At 38.2% G+C, this 18850-nt stretch overlaps 1 protein-coding gene across 1 annotated transcript in view; it reads left to right on the forward strand.

Annotated features, from left to right (window-relative positions):
• Positions 1 to 18850, forward strand: part of ULK2 (unc-51 like autophagy activating kinase 2) — an 84645-nt gene that overhangs the window by 12823 nt on the left and 52972 nt on the right. The window contains exons 4-6 of the mRNA XM_044672996.1: positions 14314 to 14346; positions 14650 to 14686; positions 17109 to 17282. Coding sequence (XP_044528931.1) covers positions 14314 to 14346; positions 14650 to 14686; positions 17109 to 17282 — 244 coding nt within the window. The remainder of the gene's footprint in view (positions 1 to 14313; positions 14347 to 14649; positions 14687 to 17108; positions 17283 to 18850) is intronic.

Raw genomic sequence — 18850 nt, forward strand, 5'->3', positions numbered from 1 at the left:
TTTTTTTTCCTAGTTTTAAAAATTCTAAACTTAAATATCAAGTAAAATGAGTCTTTCTTCCTTCCTTTCTTTCTTCCTTTCTTTCTTTTTCTTTCTCTTTCTTTCTCAATTCTTTCTTTCTCTCTTTCTCTCCTTTCTTTCTCTTTCTTTCTCTCTTCCTTCCTTTCTTCCTTCCTTCCTTCCTTCCTTCCTTCCTTCCTTCCTCTCTCTCTCTCTCTCTCTCTCTCTCTCTCTCTCTCTCTCTCTCTCTCTCTCTCTCTCTCTCTCTCTTTTACCTTTACCTTTTGTCTTGTTTTGGTTTCAAGGGAGAAGAAGTGTAATGGCTAGGCAATGGGGGTGTGTGGAGTTAAGTGATTTGCCCAGGGTCACACAAAGATACAGCTAGGAAGTATCTACCTAGCTGCCCCAAAATGAATATTTCTGCATATATAGTTTAGCCAAAAGTGCAAATCTGTTATGATTAGCTTGCAGTTTTTCTTAAAGATATCATTGCTTTCACAGTCATTCTGCAACTGAAGACCATACATATTCTTTGTCAGAAAATGGATGGAATGCTTCAGTATTTGTTCTCTGGAATTATGGTTGACTATTGCATTGATCAGACACTCAGTCTCTTAAATGAATGTGCCAAATGCAATTTACAAATTCCAGTAAAAGTCCATTAAGTATTTCCTGGGCAAGTCATTTAACCCTGCTTGCCTCAGTTTCCCCATCTGTAAAATGAACTGGAGAAGAAAATGGCAAAACACTCCAATATCTTTGCCAAGAAAACACCAAAAGGGATCATGATGACAAATCAAGATATGACTAAAACATTTGTGGTGAGGGATAATAGAAGTCACTTCTTTGTTATGTATGCTAACAGAGGACAGATAACTCAGTGACCCTGATAGTCCTTAGACCAGGGGTCGGCCACGTATGGCTCTCCATATCTGGCTCTTTTGAGGGCCATATCTGGCTCTTTCTGCAGGAGCCATAAAGTCAATTTTTTTTCAGGCGCTGTTACAGGAGCGGCACCGTGAGCACTGTACGGCTCTCACGAAATTACATTTTAAAAAATGTGGCGTATGTGGCTCTCATGACCAAAAAGGTTGCTGACCCCTGACTTAGACTATAGATAGACACAAAGGATGGCTACTAGAGAATTCAGAGGTGACTAGAGATTGCAGGATGCAATGTTGGGTTCAGTGGGACTGATTTGTTAGTGGGGGATGGGTCATTGGGAAGTCATGGTAATACAAGCTAAAAGAACATCAGTCAAATACTGTTTTTGATCAGTAGATGTTTTTGAAACAAGCACTTGGCAACAGCATGTTTTTGTTGGAAATAATAAAAAGATTGTATGAGGGAGATGAAACCAGCTCATGAAAAGCCTTGAATTCTTGGGAGAAGAATTTGGACTTGATCCTATAACCAGGGCACACCATTGGAGGTTTTGAGTAATATTGAAGCTTGAGAGGGACAGTTACTGGACTTTGTTTTGGGAAAGACAGTCCTGGTTGAGAATCAGTTGTGGGGTGCCCCAGTAGTAGAATTTGCCATGGCCTCAGGAACTGGGGAGGAGGATGATTTTGGCCAAGCTACTGTGCAAAACTGATTCATTTAGAATTTGCATTTGACAACAGTAAGAATTAAGGTCTACTTCTTTGAGGAAGTAGGAGGGTGGTCCATGGGTTTGGAGCATGACATAATTTCATATTTTTTTGATATATTGAATGTTTTTGTTGATTGTTTTTCTTTACTCTCTCCCCCCCCCCAAAAAAAATTATTTTGTTATAAAGGTTGGTTTTCTTAAAGGGGAAAGGGATGCTGGGAGAAACTCCAGTTATATTAAAACAAATAAAGCAATCAACTTTATTTAAAAAGAGAAATGTATCTTGCAGAGACAATTTCATTGTTGTAAAGAGGAGGGGCTGCCAAAGGACTTGCAAAGCCAGGGATTACATGAGATACTAAGGATTCTTTTATTCTAAACTGTTAAGGATTTAGCTTAAGACAGAGAACTAAAGTATATTATATACACACCAACATGTAGGATTGTGGAAGTAGAAATTAGATTGAGCACTTTCGGTGCTGCCACCGCCTGTTTGAAAGTAGATGCTTCATATGGCTCTCAGAACCCCCGGGGAAGACTTTTACCTCATTTCCTTCTAGCATTAGTATTACATAGTTTCATCATTTAATCCGGACAGCAGACATTTTGCATCGTGGCATAAAGATGAAGAATTAAAGTCCAGACTCTGGAGGAAGGAATGGTTTTGGGAGAAACAATTCTGGTAGGATGTCAGTGGATGGTTTCAAATTGAATAGTCCTTTACCCTCTTTTCTTTTGGACCCAGGGCCTGAATACTTGGTCTCTTTACAGTTGGTGATACAGTGTATAGAAGGCTGGGCCTGGAATCAAGAAGGCCTGAGTTCAAATTCAGCTTGAAGCACATACTAGCACTTGACTTATTCCTCAGTGTCCTTATCTGTAAAATGGGGATAATTATAACATCTCCCAGGGCTGTTGTGACAGTCAAATGAGGTAATGATTCAAAAGCGCTTAACAGAATGCTTGGCACATTGTAAGTGCTATATAAATGCAAGCAGTTATTGGTATTCTTAGAATTTGGCACTATTAAGTGTCTAGACAGTAGTTCTTAGGAATTCAGCAGCTTCTTATTTTATAATTGAGGAAATTGCCACCTCCATTCTATGCTTAGGCAAACTCTATTCACAAACTCTGCATTTTTAGCTTTGTGACTCTGTATGGATGGGCATGCTTACTCAGGTTCTGTTGGGCCTCTACAACAGACCACAAATAACTTTTTTTCCTCTTTATGGCATCACCAGTTCTCAGTCATTTAGGTCATAAATCTTTTGAATCATATTTGATTTAATACTTACTGTCTCATTAATTAGTTGCCAGGTCCAGATGCTTCTACCTCCAAAATTACTCAGCTCTTTCTCTCTTCTACCACTACCTTTACAACCTATTTTAGGCTGCCAGTGATTTTCATTTCTCTCTGCCTTGAAAGGTTTAATTTAAGATTGCAAGAGTTGGAAGGAACCCTTAGAGCTCATCTAATTCTATTCTTCTCTTTCCCCTAATCCAGCAATCAATTCTTAAGCGTCCTACTGAAAGACAACCCTTGCTTCAAGAAACTTGCATTCTTTTTCTTGATGTCATTTTCCTGCCATCACATTCAACCATTCAGTAAATAAACATTAAATGTCAGCCATGTGCCAAGCACTATGCTAAATGCTGAGGATACAGAAAGAGACAAAAGATAGTCCTGGCTCTCAAGGAACTCACAATCTAATGGGGAAGACAACTTGAACAAACACCTACAAAGCAAGCTGTGTACTGGAGAAATAGGAAACAACAGAAGGAAGGCACTAGAATTAAGAAAGGTTGGAAAAGACTTTTGTAGAAGGTGGGATTTGACTTGGGAGATCAGTAGTCAGAGTGGAGGAAGGAGAGCATTCCTGGAATGGAGGTCAGCCAGAGAGAACTCCCAGGACTGAGAGATGGAGCGTCCTATTTGTGGAGCAGTCAGGAAGCTAGAATCTCTGGATCAAAGAGTACATTTTGGGAAGTAAGGCTTAGGAAGACTGGAAAGGCAGGAGAGGTGGCTTATGAAGCACTTTGTATCCCAAACCAAGCATTTTGTATTTGCTCCTGGAGACAAGAGGGAGGTTTTTGAGGGGGGTGACATAATTAGACCTGAAGTTTTTAGAAACTTCACTTTAGTGACTAAATGGGGGTTGGATTGGAGTGGGGAGAGACTTGACAAAGCAGCAGACCCACCAGCAGGCTATTGCAGTCATACAGGTATGAGAGGTGATAAGATTTGACACTAGTACGGTGACAGAGGACAGATGGGGGCATATTTGAGAGGTGTTGCAAAGGTGAAATCAACAGGTCTTGGAAACATTTACTATGGAAGTGGTGAGAGATAGTGAGGAATCTAGGGTGACTACTAGGTTGGAAGCTTGAGGCCTGAGAGGATGGTGTTGCCCTCTACGATAATAAGGAAGGTAGAAGAAGGAAAGGTTTCGGGGAAATATAATTGTTTCCATTTTGGACATGTTAAATTTAAGATGTCTGCTGGATATCTAGTTGGAAATGTCTGAAAGGAAGTTGGAGATGTGAGAGTGGAGGTCACCAAAGAAGTCGAGGCAGATAGTAAATTTGAAAGTCATCAGCATAGACATAGTAATTAATCCATGGGAGCTAATAAGATCATCAAGTGAATAGTATAGAGGGATAACAGAAGAGGGTCCAGGGCAGAACTCTGAGCTATGCCTACACTTAGAGGGCATGACCTGGAGGAGGATCCAGCAAAGGAGAAAGAGAAAAACCTAAAAACCCAAGAGAGAAGAGAGTACCAAGGAAGAGAGTGATCAGCAGTGTCAGAGGCTGTAGAAGAATGAGGACTGAGAAAAGGCCATTGAATCTGGCAGCTAAGAGGTTATTAGTAACTTTGAAGAGAGCAGTTGGGGTAGAATGATGAGGTTTGGAAACCTGATTGTAAGGGTTTAAGAATAGTGAGAGGAGAGAAAGTAGAGACATGTATTGTAGGTGGCCTTTTCCAGGAGTTTAGCTACAAAGGGCAGAAGAGATCTAGAATAAGTTAGAAGTGATGGAAGGAATAAGTGAGAGTTTTTCAGGATAGGCAATACATGGACAAGTCTGTAGGCAGTAGAGAATGAGCCAATAAACAGGGAGAGATAAAAAACAAGTGAAAGTGAGATTGGGGGCAGAGCAGAGAGAAGGGCCTCAGGTCCCCAGTCTGATAGAGAAGGCAGGATGGAATGAGATGGCTTGAAAGGCAGATGGGTCAGCCTTGGTGAAGAGTAAAGCCAGCCTCATCATGTGAGGAGGAGACAGTATCAAAAGACACCTACTTGAGTGATAGGAGATGAGGAAGAAGGGAGAAGAGGAAGTTTACAGTGAATAGCTTCATTTTTTTCAGTAAAATAGAAGACACTCTCAGCTGATTGAAGGAGGTTTAAAGGGGGTGATAAGGTCTGTAAGAACCTCTGTGGAAAGGTTCTTAGTCAGAGGACCTAGTCAGAATGCCTACATCCATCTTCATTCAGCAGCATTCTATGTAGGACTGAAATGTGAATGGTGGGAGTGATTTGAGGTTGGGGCTTGGCTGGGTAATATGATCAGGAGCCGAGGGATTCGTGGGAGGAGAACAGTGTAGAGTTGATCTGGTTCATCAGGGAGTCAAGATGGGGACAGGAGGAGAGTGTGGCTTGTGCATGGGAGATGGGCTGAGAGAGAATTGAGGGGTCAGGGCAGTGGAGGTTGGAGTTCAGATGAAGAATAAGATTATGTAAGGAAAGGGAGAGAGGTGAAAAGCCTGGATAAGGGGATTTTAGAATTGTAGGTGATGGCAGGATCAAGGATATGACCATCTTTGTGTATGGCTGAGGTGGGCAAGAGGAGTAGCTTATGTCATGGGAAGTAAGAAGGTTGAGGAATTTTAGGGATTAGGATATTTGTGGGAGAGTCAGTCTCTCTATTTTAAAAACTTTCACTTTCTGTCTACTAAGTATTGAGTCTAGGCAGAAGAGTGGTAATGACTAGGTAACTGGTGTTAAATGACTTGCCCAGTCATACAGCTAGGAAGTGTCTGGCCAGATTAGAATCCAGGTTCTCCCCACTCCTGGCCTGGCTCTCTGTCCACTGAGCCACCTAACTGCCCCTCAGTCTGTGTGTTGCCATCCTCTAGTATGAGAGTGGTGATTTGGGGAGGAGGGGATTGTGAGCTAGGTAAGGAAGGGCTTTGAGGAAAGAGAGTGACTTGGTAGTCTGTAGACAGTATCAATGAGACTTTTGGTTGGATGGTAGGTGTGAATAGCTTAGACCTCAAAGGAAGAGAGATTTCCTGGATAGATCCAGAACTACTCTTCTGCCCAGGAAGTTATCCAGTGTAAGAAATTTAAAGGGGGCGGGGAAGAAACCAGTTGAGCAAAACCAACCAAAATATTAATGATGTCTGACAGCTATGTTGAACTGTTTTCACCATCCCTTCCACCTCTGCAGTGATGAGAGGAAAGAGTGTTTTTTAGCCTTTCATCAATTTTCATTTCAGGGCATTCATTTTGGCTTCCTTTTCCTTTTTGAGCATTCACTGTAGTCCTTATGTGGATGAAGGTAGGAGTCACTGGAATGCTGACCTGGTCAGACCTGGCTTTGACTCCCTCAGCTGTACTGTTTATTCTCCAGTGTGACCTGGGGCAAGTGACTTAACCTCTCTGGGCCTCAGTTTTCTTATCTGTTAACAATGAGGGGAAGAGGATTTGAGGTTCCTTTCCAGCTCTAAGTGTGTGTTCTTGTGATGTTGGTCCTGCTTCTTTCACTAGGTGCCACTTTTCAGGGCTTTCCCTGCTTTTCAGTTCTTAATATTCATTATTTCTTAGAGCACAGGCAATATAACTTTACAGTCATGTAAAGGAAACAGGCATTTAGCCCTTCACTTAACTGAGCTAATTCAGCTAAACAAAATTACTTTAAGTAATTAGGATTAATTGAAATTCAATTAATAATTAAAATTAATTTGTTTCTATTGATTTGAGGCTACAGAAGTGTTACTATAAGTGTTTTGGCATATATTGGATCTTTCTAACTTTGGGGTAAATGCCTAGGGTCAAAGGGTGATGTTTTAGTTGCTTTCTAAAACATTTTATTAAGCATGATTACAAATTACTTTCAACAATAGTTGAAAAAAAAAATCTCTCTACCAACTTCAGTTGTGCCTGTTTTCTGCAGCCTCTTCAACAGAGACTGTTTCTCTGTCATCTTTGCCATCTTGCCTGGTGAGGTGAGTCATGGTTCTAATTCTTCATTTTATAGATAAGGAAACTGAGGTGAAGACCAAATTAAATGGATTGTTGAAGGTCAGGAGCTTTGTAAGGTCAATTAAAGGTGCCTTTTTGGATGTGGCATATCAAGCAAGTATGACACTTGGCTTTGAGACTAAAGAACTGCTGTCTACCTCAACTACCTTCCAGGAGTTCACCCTCTATTGGGAATATGTAGCACATGCCCAGAGAGGCAAAGCAGAGCCGCTTTTGGAGGAATGGAGAGAGTGAGCATAAAGAGCTGGGGCAGGAAAGTCAGGAAAGGAGTCAGTTATTGGTAGAGCTGGGACATCAATTTAGGGCTGAGTTCTAGTCCAATGCATTTTAGACTACTTATTATATAGATTCACAACTGGCCTCCCTTTTTCCTTTCTACTCTTCTCCAATTAATTAATTGTTAACATTGCTGCCAGACTAATAATTTTAATGCAGAGATCTAATCACATCAACCACTTTCTCCAAAACATTCTTCATTGCTTACAGGATAAAATAGAAACAACTCTTGGCATTCCTAGCTCTCCAAAATCTGTTTCTAAGGTATTTTAAAAGTCATCACATAATATGAGGCAATGTAACCGTTTCAACTTGCAACATCTGAGTAATTATTTTTGATGATGTATAAAATATAATTGTTTAGTTATTTCCTTTGTCTCCATCAAGAATTTGTCCATTAGTTTCCCATCATTTTTCTTCTCTTTATATAATGCTATTCTTTATATACTATGTTCTTAGGCACTACTGTTAGAAGCAGTTGGTGGTCCATTGCAAAGAATGCTGGACTTAGAGTCAAGGGGGTCCTGAGTTCTAATGTGGCCTCAGATAGTTTCTAGCTCTGGGACCCTGGGCAAATCACTTCATATCTGTCGGCTTTAGTTTCCTCACCTGTAATGGGAATAGTAGTTGCACTTACCTTCCAGGGTTGTTGCCAGGGTCAGATGAGATTAGATTTGTAAAGTTTTTGTAAAACTTAAAGTGCCATATAAATGCTGATTATTTTTCTAATCCTGATTTTTCATGAAGTGTTATTTCATAAATCTTTATGTATTTGTCTATCTGTCTTAAGCATTTTATTACATTTTATTATGCCACAGTTTATTTGACCATTCCCTTATTGCTGAATATGTAGGTTCTATTTTTTCTTTTCTTTTTGCACTTTACAACTGATAATGGCTGTGAAGCAAAGCTCTTTGGCCCTTTCTTGGGTTTGCCCTGCAGGCAGAATACCCCCTTCCCCCAATGTTCTTGTCCCCAGGTAGTGGGAACTCCTTAAGAAGAGGGATTGAACTACCCTTTCTGTTCTATCTCCAGTGCTTGATTAACAAATGTCTTTTCATGCCATTCATTTGACATGCTCAGGATATAGCCCTGGTGATAGAATTCCTGGCTGTGATTATTTTGGTAACTTTTAATTGCATGTGATGAAATTGCCCTGTAGGAAGATTCTGCTAGCCTGACTAGCTTGGACTAGCACTGAACAAGTGCACCTGTTTCTTCATGCTCCCACAAGCATTGTGTTGTATTATTTTTGCTAATTTGATGGGTGTGAAATAGTATCCCAATTTTAATTTATCTTGTCGAAATTGTATAATTTTTTCAAGTTAATTGTTAATACTTTTTAAAAAAATTCATCTTCAGAAGGAAAAAAGTTATCAATAGTCATGAAAAAATGCTTTAAATCACTATTGATTAGAGAAATGCAAATTAAAATGACTCTTAGGAACTACTCACACCTATCCAATTATCTCTGAAGAAAGAACAGGAAAGTAACAAATGCTTAGGGGAATGTGGAAAAATAGGGACACCAGTGTACTCTTTTTGGAGTTATGAATTGACCCAACCATTCTGGAGAACAATTTGGAACTATATCTTTTTTTTTTTTTTTCCTAAACCCTTACCTTCCGTCTTGGAGTCAATACTGTGTATTGGCTCCAAGGCAGAAGAGTGGTAAGGGTAGGCAAATGGGGGTCAAGTGACTTGCCCAGGGTCACACAGCTAGGAAGTGGCTGAGGCCAGATTTGAACCCAGAACCTCCCGTCTCTAGGCCTGACTCTTGATCCACTGAGCTACCCAGCTGCCCCCTGGAACTATATCTTAAGGGTTAAAACTGCATATATACTCTGCAGTCCAGGAAAACCACTACTAGGTCTGCATCTCAGAGATGTTAAAAAAAAAAAAAAGGGTGGGAGAATGGAGGGGGAAGGACTGATTCATGGAAAAATATTTTATAGCAGCTTTTTGTTGTGGCAAAAATTGAAAATTGAAGGAATGCTTATTAGTTGGGAATGACTGAACAAGTTGCAGTATGATTGTAATGGAATACTATTGTGCTATAAGAAATGATGAAAGGGATGGTGTCAGAAAAACCTGGGAAGACTTAAGTGAACTGACACAAAGTGAAGTGAACTTTGAATATAGTAACAGCAGCGCTGTTTTTTTCCTATTATTTTTTTTTATTTTTTAGAAAAATTTTCCATGGTTATATGATTTATGTTCTTACTTTCCCCTTCACCCCCTTCACCCCTTCCCCCATAGTCAAAGAGCATTTCCACTGAGTAGTAGCAGTGTTGTAATGATGATCAATTGTGGAAGACTTGGATGCTTTGACTAATACAATGATTAATTATAATTCCAGAAGATTCATGATAAAAAATGCCATCCATCATCAGAAAACTGTCAAACTTAAAAATTAAAAAAAATGTATTTCATTAGACTTTCCAAATTACATGTTAAAAAATAGCATTCATTAAAAAATTTTTTTTGGGGGGCAGCTGAGTGGCTCAGTGGATTGAGAGCCAGGCCTAGAGACTGGAGGTCCTAGGTTCAAGTCCGGCCTCGGACACTTCCAGCTGTGTGACCTTGGGCAAGTCACTTGACCCCTACTGCCCACCCTTACCACTCCTGGGCCAAGGACGGTCCCTATCCTGGATGAAAAAAGGAGGAGGGTTGGGCGTGGGGCTAGCAACCCCACCCTGTAAAAACTACATCTGCTAAAGAAACTGCAACCTAAAGTAGGGGCAGCTGGGCTAGCTCAGTGGATTGAGAGCCAGGCCCAGAGACGAAAGGTCCTAGGTTCAAGTCCGGGCTCAGGCACTTCCCAGCTGGGTGACCCTGAGTGACTGTGTGTCCCATTGCCTACTGGTTGTGGCCCTATGCTCCTAGAATGGAGTCCCAGGAGAAAAAAAAAAATTTTTTTTTGAATTAAAAATTTTCCCACCTTCCTTTCCTGTTCCCTTCCTTGAGAAGGCAAGCAGTTATACTTATGAAATCACACAAAACATATTTCTGTATCAGTCATGTTGCAAATGAAAACAGAGACAAAACCAAGAAAAATAAAGTAAAAATATGCTTCAGTTTGTATTCAGAGTGGATGGCGTTTTTCATCACGAGTTCTTTGGAAGTGTCAGATTATTGTCTTCATCAGAGTAGCTAAGTCATTCCTAGTAGATCATCATTCTAATGCTGTTATTGTGTACATGTTCTCCTGGTTCTGCTCACTTCACTTTGCATTAGTTCATGTCTTCCCTGTTTTCTGAAACCATCCTGCTCATTTCTTATGACACAATAGTATTCTCTCACAATCATATGCTACATCTTGTTCAGGAGAATGGCAAACTCTGAATATAGACTGAAGCATATTTTTCACTTTATTTTCTTTGCAACATGGCTTATTTGGAAATACCTTTTTTGTAACTTCATGTATAATGAGCATCATATTGCTTGCCTTTTCAGTGGGTGGGGGAGGGGCTAGAGGGAGGAAGAGATTTTGTAACTCAAATTTTTTAAAATGCTAAAAATGATGAATAAGTAAATACAAAGAATTGTGTTGTTATGCTTTGACCACTTAACCATTATGGACTGGAACTAAATTGTTTCCAACTTTATTTCCCACTAGTTCTTTTCATTTAGGCCAAATTAGACCCCTTTACCCTTTTGTAGTATTTAATTCTGTCCTCTCTTGCCTCCCTCCATTTTTGCATACTGTCCTTGTGCTTGGAACAGAGTCTTTTCACATCTTTTAAAAAATTCATTTATTTTTCTTTAATCCTTTTCTTCAAAGACATAACCTAAAAACCATCTCCTAGGTAAAGCCTTTCTGTTACTGCTTCCTCTTTTCTCTTACAAATAGTGACCCTTCCCTCCCATTTGCTTGGATGTATGCCTGACCTCTCCTAGATACTTAAAATATTCTAACTTAATTTGTGTATAAGTATTTTCTCTTATGGGGCAGGTAGGTGGTGTAATGGATAGAGCACTGGCCCTGAAGTTAGGAGGGCCTAAGTTCAAATCAGGCCTCACACACTTATTAGCTGTATGACCCTGGGAAGAGTCACTTAATTTTATCTGCCTCAGTTTTCTTATCTTTAAAATGCGCTGGAGAAGGAAATGGCAAACCACTGTAGTATTTCTGTCAAGAAAAATGCAAATGGGTCACTGAGAGTTGACATGACCAAAAAATGACTAAACAATAACAACATTTATTCTATCCCTGGTCTTATTTTTTTCCCCCCTTATATTTTAAGATTCTTGAAGTCAGATACAATTTAGAATTTGTATGCTCCCACTACTTTGTATAAAATTGTTATTTAATACTCGGGAACTTTAATTCTCTCCTTCCTTCTTTACTTGAATTGAGCAAAGGTAGAGGGGAGAATTGTTGGGTTAGTATGGCCACTGGCTAATAATTCATTGTAGTTTTCCTAAATGATCACAAAATCAGGAGTTATTGTGAGTCTACTCTTTCCTTTGTCGTGTTCCTAAATGTGTATGTTGATTTATGTTCTTCTCCCTCTATCTAGCTTTGTAACAGGAATTTGGTGAAATTTTATCCTTCTGGCATGGAGGATCAAGCTTAGAGAGGTCCAGGATTTGTTGAAGATCCTGAAGTATTTTAGGGTATCAGAATTAGATAATTGAATTTAAAATTGGCCAAGTTTTTCATAATTGTGAAATATTTGAATGTAAGTATAAATAGTAAAATTACTATAAATAGTACAATATTTGAATGTAAGTATGAAGTAAGTTAAAAGAAAATGCTGTTGGAAAAGTTGTCTAAGAGATACCTGGAATTTATAATACTTTCAGAAATAGTGAGGTCTTGCTGTCAGAACCTGGGAGCTTTGTACCCACTCTTTAAACAAATGATAGGATTAGTACTTGAAAGTATTCATGTACATAAAGGGGAACCCCCCCCCCCTTGCAGAAGTTCCAGCAAATGGAAAGTGCTGACATAATCAGCCATTTTGTTTTTACTTGTATGTTTTCTTAAACACAGATCATTATGTTTTTGTAGAAGTCTTATTTCTGCTGTAATGTGACAATTGCAAACAGCCCCCTATTGTCAAAACTTGCATATCTTGTCAACTTTGTCCTAGTACCCTTTCCTTGAAATGCGGCCTTTGCTTGAGGTCCATATTTGTATTCTGTAGATCAGAGTGTCATCTCGTTGTTGAGCTTTTCCTGTGTCTTGGTTGCTTATGTTCTATACATTTGACCATTTGATCTTTTGCCTCTGGTCAGTATTAGATTGAATGTATTTTTTTGAAGAGTTGGTCTTTTGAATAACAAGGCATGTAAAAGAAGGCGGCGGTGTGTTATACTGTTTGACAGGCTGTAGCCTCTTCATATTTAGAACTGCAATAACAAAGCTATAAAATGGCTTCATCTGACTTGCTCTGCAGGTCCCATGGACTGAACCATTACCATTCTACCACCTCTCTTACCATGGAGCTCCTTTAAGTTTAGGGTTATGGTGAAACTACAAATTGCTTAGAGAACATGCCAAATTGCATCATACATAGCTTAAAAATAAGATCTGTATAAGTTAACTGAAAAATGCCATTCATAAACTTGAATACAACAAAAGCTGTTAGAAGTCAGCTACTCAGATATTGTACTCACTTAACACAGATCTGTATGTAGCAGGTTGAAGTTGATGAGATTGTTGTAAGGTTGCCCAAATCAAGTGGTACCTTTCTTTGACACTTTTCAGAGCTACGTAAACAACTAAAGAATCTTGGATTAAATATTAGAGAATTTACAGTACATTTAGGAGATACTAAGTTGTCCAGGCAGTTTTCCAAATTCATGAATGTTTGGAATTTATTTGAAATGGAACAACTTTCTATGAAGAGCAGAATCTTTGAAAATTGCATTTATGTGGTTAGCAGATTTAGGAGAATTATTTTTAACATCACAATAAATGAAATTGATTTCATAAATATACATATGTATATATTTTAATTTTGATGTCTTTATTTTTACATTACCAAAATTTACATTACCAAAAAACCTCTCATTCCTCCTTCTAGGGAGCCATTCTATATAACAATATTTTTTACAGGAAAAAAAAGGGGAAAGAAGTGAAAAAAGCAACAAAACAAAGAAATCTGAAAATACCTGTAAATGATCCATATTCATAGATTTCTCACCTCTTCAAAAGAGTGAGGGATAAGGGGGAATGTCTTCTCGTATTTCTTTTTTAAGGCTGTGCTTGTTTTTCATAATTTTGCAATATTTATTTGGGATTATTTTGTGGTTCTTTCCATGTACATAACATTATATTTATTATGTGTACTGTTTTCATGGCTCCACTGACTCCACTTTGCATCAGATCATGTAATATTTCCCTGTTTTTCTGGAAGTATTCTTATTCTTCATTTGTTGTCTTGATTACATTCAGGTACCACAATTTATATAGGCATTTCACTAGTCATTGAGCATCAACTTTGTTTCCAGTTCTTTGCTATCACAAAAAAAGTTGTAAATATTTTGGGGTTGATGAGAACTTTCTTTTTACCAGGGTATAAGCTTAGTGGATGGGATCCCTGGGTTTATTTGCATAATTCCATATTGCTTTCCCAATTGGTTGTACCTATCTATCTCCCTGGAGTACCTTCAGCATTGTCCATTCCATCTTTTGTCAGGTTTTCAGGGTGGGAGGGGGTACCTCAGAGTGTTTGGATTGGCATTTCTGTAATTATGTTTGGAGCATTCTTTCATGTGGGTGTAAAAACCTTACCACTTTATTTCCTTTGAGAAATGGTCCTATCTCGGGACTATTTAATTTTTTAAATTGGGGATTTGGGATTCAAGAGAATCTTACATGACTTGGTTTTTGCTTTCCATTTTGAATTTTGGTTAGGCTAGTGCTAAAAAAAAACTTCAATTCTAACTATAAAACTGGGCTTCTTTTTTGCAGTTAAAGTAGGAGAAAATGAATTGAATTTTGAAATGCTTAGAACTCAGTATTGAGTTATCTATTGGTAGAATTTAGCATTTCATGTTAGTATAGTGTTCTTTCTTTACTTTATAGTTAGTATTTAATATTTGCATTTAGTTTTAAAACCTTTGATATTCAACTTCAGAAATTTATTTTGAAAATGGTAATTATAATTACTTTAAGCTTTGGTTTTTAATCATCTACTAAATAGGATTTATTGTGTTTAATTTTAGGAATTGCCCAACTCTGTCTTTCTGGTGATGGAGGTAGGTAGTAATCTATAAAATGCCTGCTTAATTGTATTTGAAATTTCTTTGATAAGTACTTTGATAATATGTTGGCAAATATAATTTTGAAAAGTGGAGCTAATGCATTCAATACAGTATAATTATCATAAAGAATATTTGGATTTTTGATATTGCAGTTCTTAATGTATCTATTTCAGATAGTTGTTAAATTTTATAAGACTTAAGTTCAATTAAAAATTAGTACCATGTAATAGACAGACCAAATAACCATTGAATAAGCATTCTTGATTTTAATTTCCTTTTTCTCTTTTTAAAAATCAGTATTGCAATGGTGGAGACTTGGCAGATTACTTGCAAGGTAATTTTATTTTGCCTTTGTGATCAGGAATTATTCAGCTGTTTTTTCGCATTTACTTCATCTGTTTAAAAGATAGCAACAACTTAGGATTTTACTGATGGCAAGGCTTTGACTTTGAGTTATATCTCTCTCTTTGTTGGTGGTTATAGGACTCCATATAAATGTTTCAGATATGCTTAGTAACCTTCTCTATGGGAGGAGTAGAAAAAACTAAGTTGTATTCTCTTCTTTTTCTGAGAAATTACCTATTGGAACCATTAGCAAAAACTTTCAAAGACAGAATATACTAAAGTTATTGTGAGAACATTTTCTAAAGTTAAAAACACTGTACAAATTCATTCAATAAACATTAAGTACTTTTTGGATACAGAATATTGTGCTTCATATTGAGGAAGAGGGGATAAATTTTAGATCAAGCATAGTCCATTGCCCTCAGGGAATTTATAACCTGTTAGAAAAATAAGACACCAGCACAGAGAAATATAACATAAAATCGCATTGATGTGGTAGAGTGATAGAGAGAAAAGAGATATGAAGTCTTCTGAGTAAAATTGACATGAACTGGCAGGGGAGGATGGCATTCAGGGGCATGGATATCTAAGTGAATGAAGACAATATAAAGCTGAAAAGTTCTGAGACTTTCCTTAGAAATCTTGGGCAAGTGTACATCAGAGAAGCCTGGTGTAGAGGTTGTGGAAATCTTCCTCTTTTTTGTCATCCCTCAAAAAACCAACTGACAGGTTGGACAGAATGGATAGAACTGTAAGGGTGGGCCCAGAGACTTTGGTCTTAGGGAACATTCCAGTTGAGGAGAAATAATTTAAATTAGGAACCTGGTTAGCAAGAACAATTAGCCCAAATACCCACCCACCCAACCGAAACCCAAAGGATTGGAGCTCTTCTTCTTGATTCTTGCCCTAGCTTCCAGCTTTGTCTTGTGGTTACTGTTCTCACTCTCTCCCCTGGGCACAGAGGAGGAGTCCAAGGATATGTGCCTGTTTCTCTGCCTTGGCAATCCTGCCTCTTATATGTATTTCCACTGCACACTTGATTCCCATGCTTCTCTGTCTTCCTAGAGGAGCCTCATTAAGATATTTCCTCTTGGCGCCACCTATTTCAGAGAAACCCTTCTTCCTCCAAAACACAGCAGTCAGGTATTGAGTTGTGAGATTAGCCTGGTACCTGTCCTTTCTTCTTGGTGAAGGGCTCCAGTCAGATGTCTGTCAAAGTTGCTAGTAAGCACCCAGCAATCTTTCTAATGCATAACTCTATTAGCCTCCAAGAGATAGGGCGTTCCTAAGCTTTGGGGCAGAGACATAGCAAAAACTGGTCTCCTCTCAAGGAGCTTGCATACCAGTGGGGCAGGCATGTACCTGATGACATAGGGAGAGGCACAGGGAAGCAGAGATGAGAGAATGAGGATAAGGCCCTTTGCAGCCCTGAGAGTACTACATAAATGCCAATTATTATTATTGCTGTTATTTTCAGTCTCCAGTCTGGTGATTAACTTCATTCTCTGAGCTTTCTGAAGAGCTCAAATAGTATTTTTAGAGCAAGACAGGGATGCCCTGGTAAATGTTTACTAAAGCAGACTCTCTGGGGGGGTGGGAATAGGGAGACTTGGGGAGAATGTATGCACATACTTTTACATTTTAATTTGCATTATTAACATTTTCTCCATCAGTTCAGTCTATACAATCAACAAAACATTAAAGTCCTGATTTGTAGTGATTGCTGAGTACTGAGGTGTAATGATCTAGAAAACTTTATAATTAACTCCTGAAAACCAACTTTTTATATTTGGGGAAAATCCCAGTTATAGAGGCCATGGTGCTAATCTTCCTTGTTTTGGCCCTTTAGACCATACTTGACTTTCCAAGTACTAATACTTGTGGGTGAATTAACATAAAAACAATATTTGCTTAAAATGTCTAGTTATTCTGGAATGGAATTTTTTTCCTGATGTGGTCAGTAGCTCTAATTTACCTCAAATATATTACAAATGTCCAGAAAGCATCCACCTAGCCACAAAATACAAATATATTTGAATATACTTAATACATATGTAATAAGATTTGTCTTGCAACAAGTTAATTTTATGGGATTATTATCCAGACTTTTTGATTAACTCTCTTGATTATTAGATCATATCTCCAAACCTACCCTTACCCTTGCCCCTTCATCAAAAATGATAGTTAAAAATAAGAGATGAAAACATAACCTAGTTGACTTTACTAGTTGAAAACTTTTCTTTGGAGGAACATGATCTGAATCTACTGAATAAAATTAGCATCTGTGGCTCTGCCATATTATCCTTTTCTTCTATTATCATTGATAATTGAATTATGGGTATATGCAGATGGTGTTTTGGCTTTGTGTGTATAAGTATGTACAAATATTTATGTAACTGCTTTCCTAACAGCTAAAGGAACTCTCAGTGAAGACACCATCAGAGTGTTTCTGCATCAGATTGCAGCCGCCATGCGAATTCTACATAGCAAAGGGATAATTCACAGGGATCTTAAGCCTCAGAACATCTTACTGTCTTATGCCAGTCGCAGAAAATCAAGCGTCAGTGGTATTCGTATCAAAATAGGTAAATTAAGCTACTTTCCTTCAGGAAATGATGTCTTTCAGAAATATGAATTTGATGATTTTGGTCAGCTTTGATAGAAAAATGGTAAGTTGATATTGCTTTGAAATCTTAAGGGGATTCTGGGAACAGAAATATAAAAGGGACAATTCTTCTTTCAAGGAAGCTTGTGTTCTTTGAAAAGCATTAGAGAGTAGTGCCAAGAGGACTACATTTGGGAGTCAGGAGAGAATTGAGTTCAAATCCTACCTCTGTTGATTCTTTCTTTGAACCTGGGCTAGTCAGTTCCTCTCTCTTAACCTCAGTTTTTTCATCTGTAAAACAGTGTTAATAAGTAAAATACTCAGGTCCCACAGCTTTGTGAGGACACAGTGATATAAAATGTGTCCATTCCTTGGTAAACTTTAAGGTGCTGGCTGCATGAAAATTGCCCCCTCTTCCTCCTGCTACACCTTGTAGGGGCCAAGTACCAGGATCCAAAAGCTCAAACTCTAAAGGAGGGTTTATATCAATAGAACAAAACCTATCACATTCTTTGGGTGACAAGTAAGGCTGCTTCTTAACTTGCAGGAGGTTAATTAGAGTGATCATAGCAGGTTAGAACCAGAAGGATCCTTCAGTCTTACTATTGCCCTGTCCCTTTATTTGACAGATGGCTCCGATTTTTAGAGTTCTTCATGTAACAGAATTGTTGAGTAGATATCACATGATTTTGGAGCCCTTAGCAAAGAACTGAGTAATTCTAAAGCAGAATCATGCTTTCCTACTGGTGCTAGTACTTGAGAGCAGTCTGCACAGTTTCCCAGATTACATTTGGAATCTGGAGAAAATAAAAAGCGAGAATTTCCTAACAAATGTTGATATTTTAACAAGAAATATGGCATTCAACATTTTTTAATGATTTATAGTTGTTCCATTTCTCTTGATGCCAAGCATGGTGTTCCTTAGCTGAAAAATTGGCAGAGCCACAGTTTATGCAATTGATGCTGATGCTATTTCTTGGTTTGTTGATTTAGGGATTGCATTTTTGTTCTCTTTAGTGTTAGGCCTTTTATCAGCCCTTTTCAGTGAGATTTTTTTGGCCAACTAATTTTTGTTTTCTTAAAAATTCAAAAGGTTCATGATAGTAAACTCCAACTGCCAGTCTATCTCAATGTTTTATAGGCCTACAAAATTCTTTACTATCAAGACTTTATGGGGGCAGCTAGGTGGCTCAGTGGATTGAGAATCAGGCCCAGAGATGGGAGGTCCTAGGTTCAAATATGACCTCAGAAAGTTCCTAGCTGTGTGACCCTGGGCAAGTCACTTAACCCCCAATGCCTAGCTCTTTCCACTCTTCTGCCTTGGAGTCAATACTATGTATTGATTCCAAGACAGAAGGTAAGGGTTTAAAAAAAAAAGACAATAAATTTATACATTTAAAAATCTCAACTCCTTATTCTCCTTTTCTTCCCTCTTCCCAGCTCTCTGAACCTACTTAGATGGTAGAGAGGTCTAAAGGAGAGAGTTTAAATAATTTGTCTATTAGAGTTTGGGTTGAGAAACTCAAATTTTTGGCAAATGTGAAAAAT

Source organism: Gracilinanus agilis, chromosome 4 (genome assembly GCF_016433145.1).
Source record: "Gracilinanus agilis isolate LMUSP501 chromosome 4, AgileGrace, whole genome shotgun sequence".
NCBI classification, from domain to species: Eukaryota; Metazoa; Chordata; class Mammalia; order Didelphimorphia; family Didelphidae; genus Gracilinanus; species Gracilinanus agilis.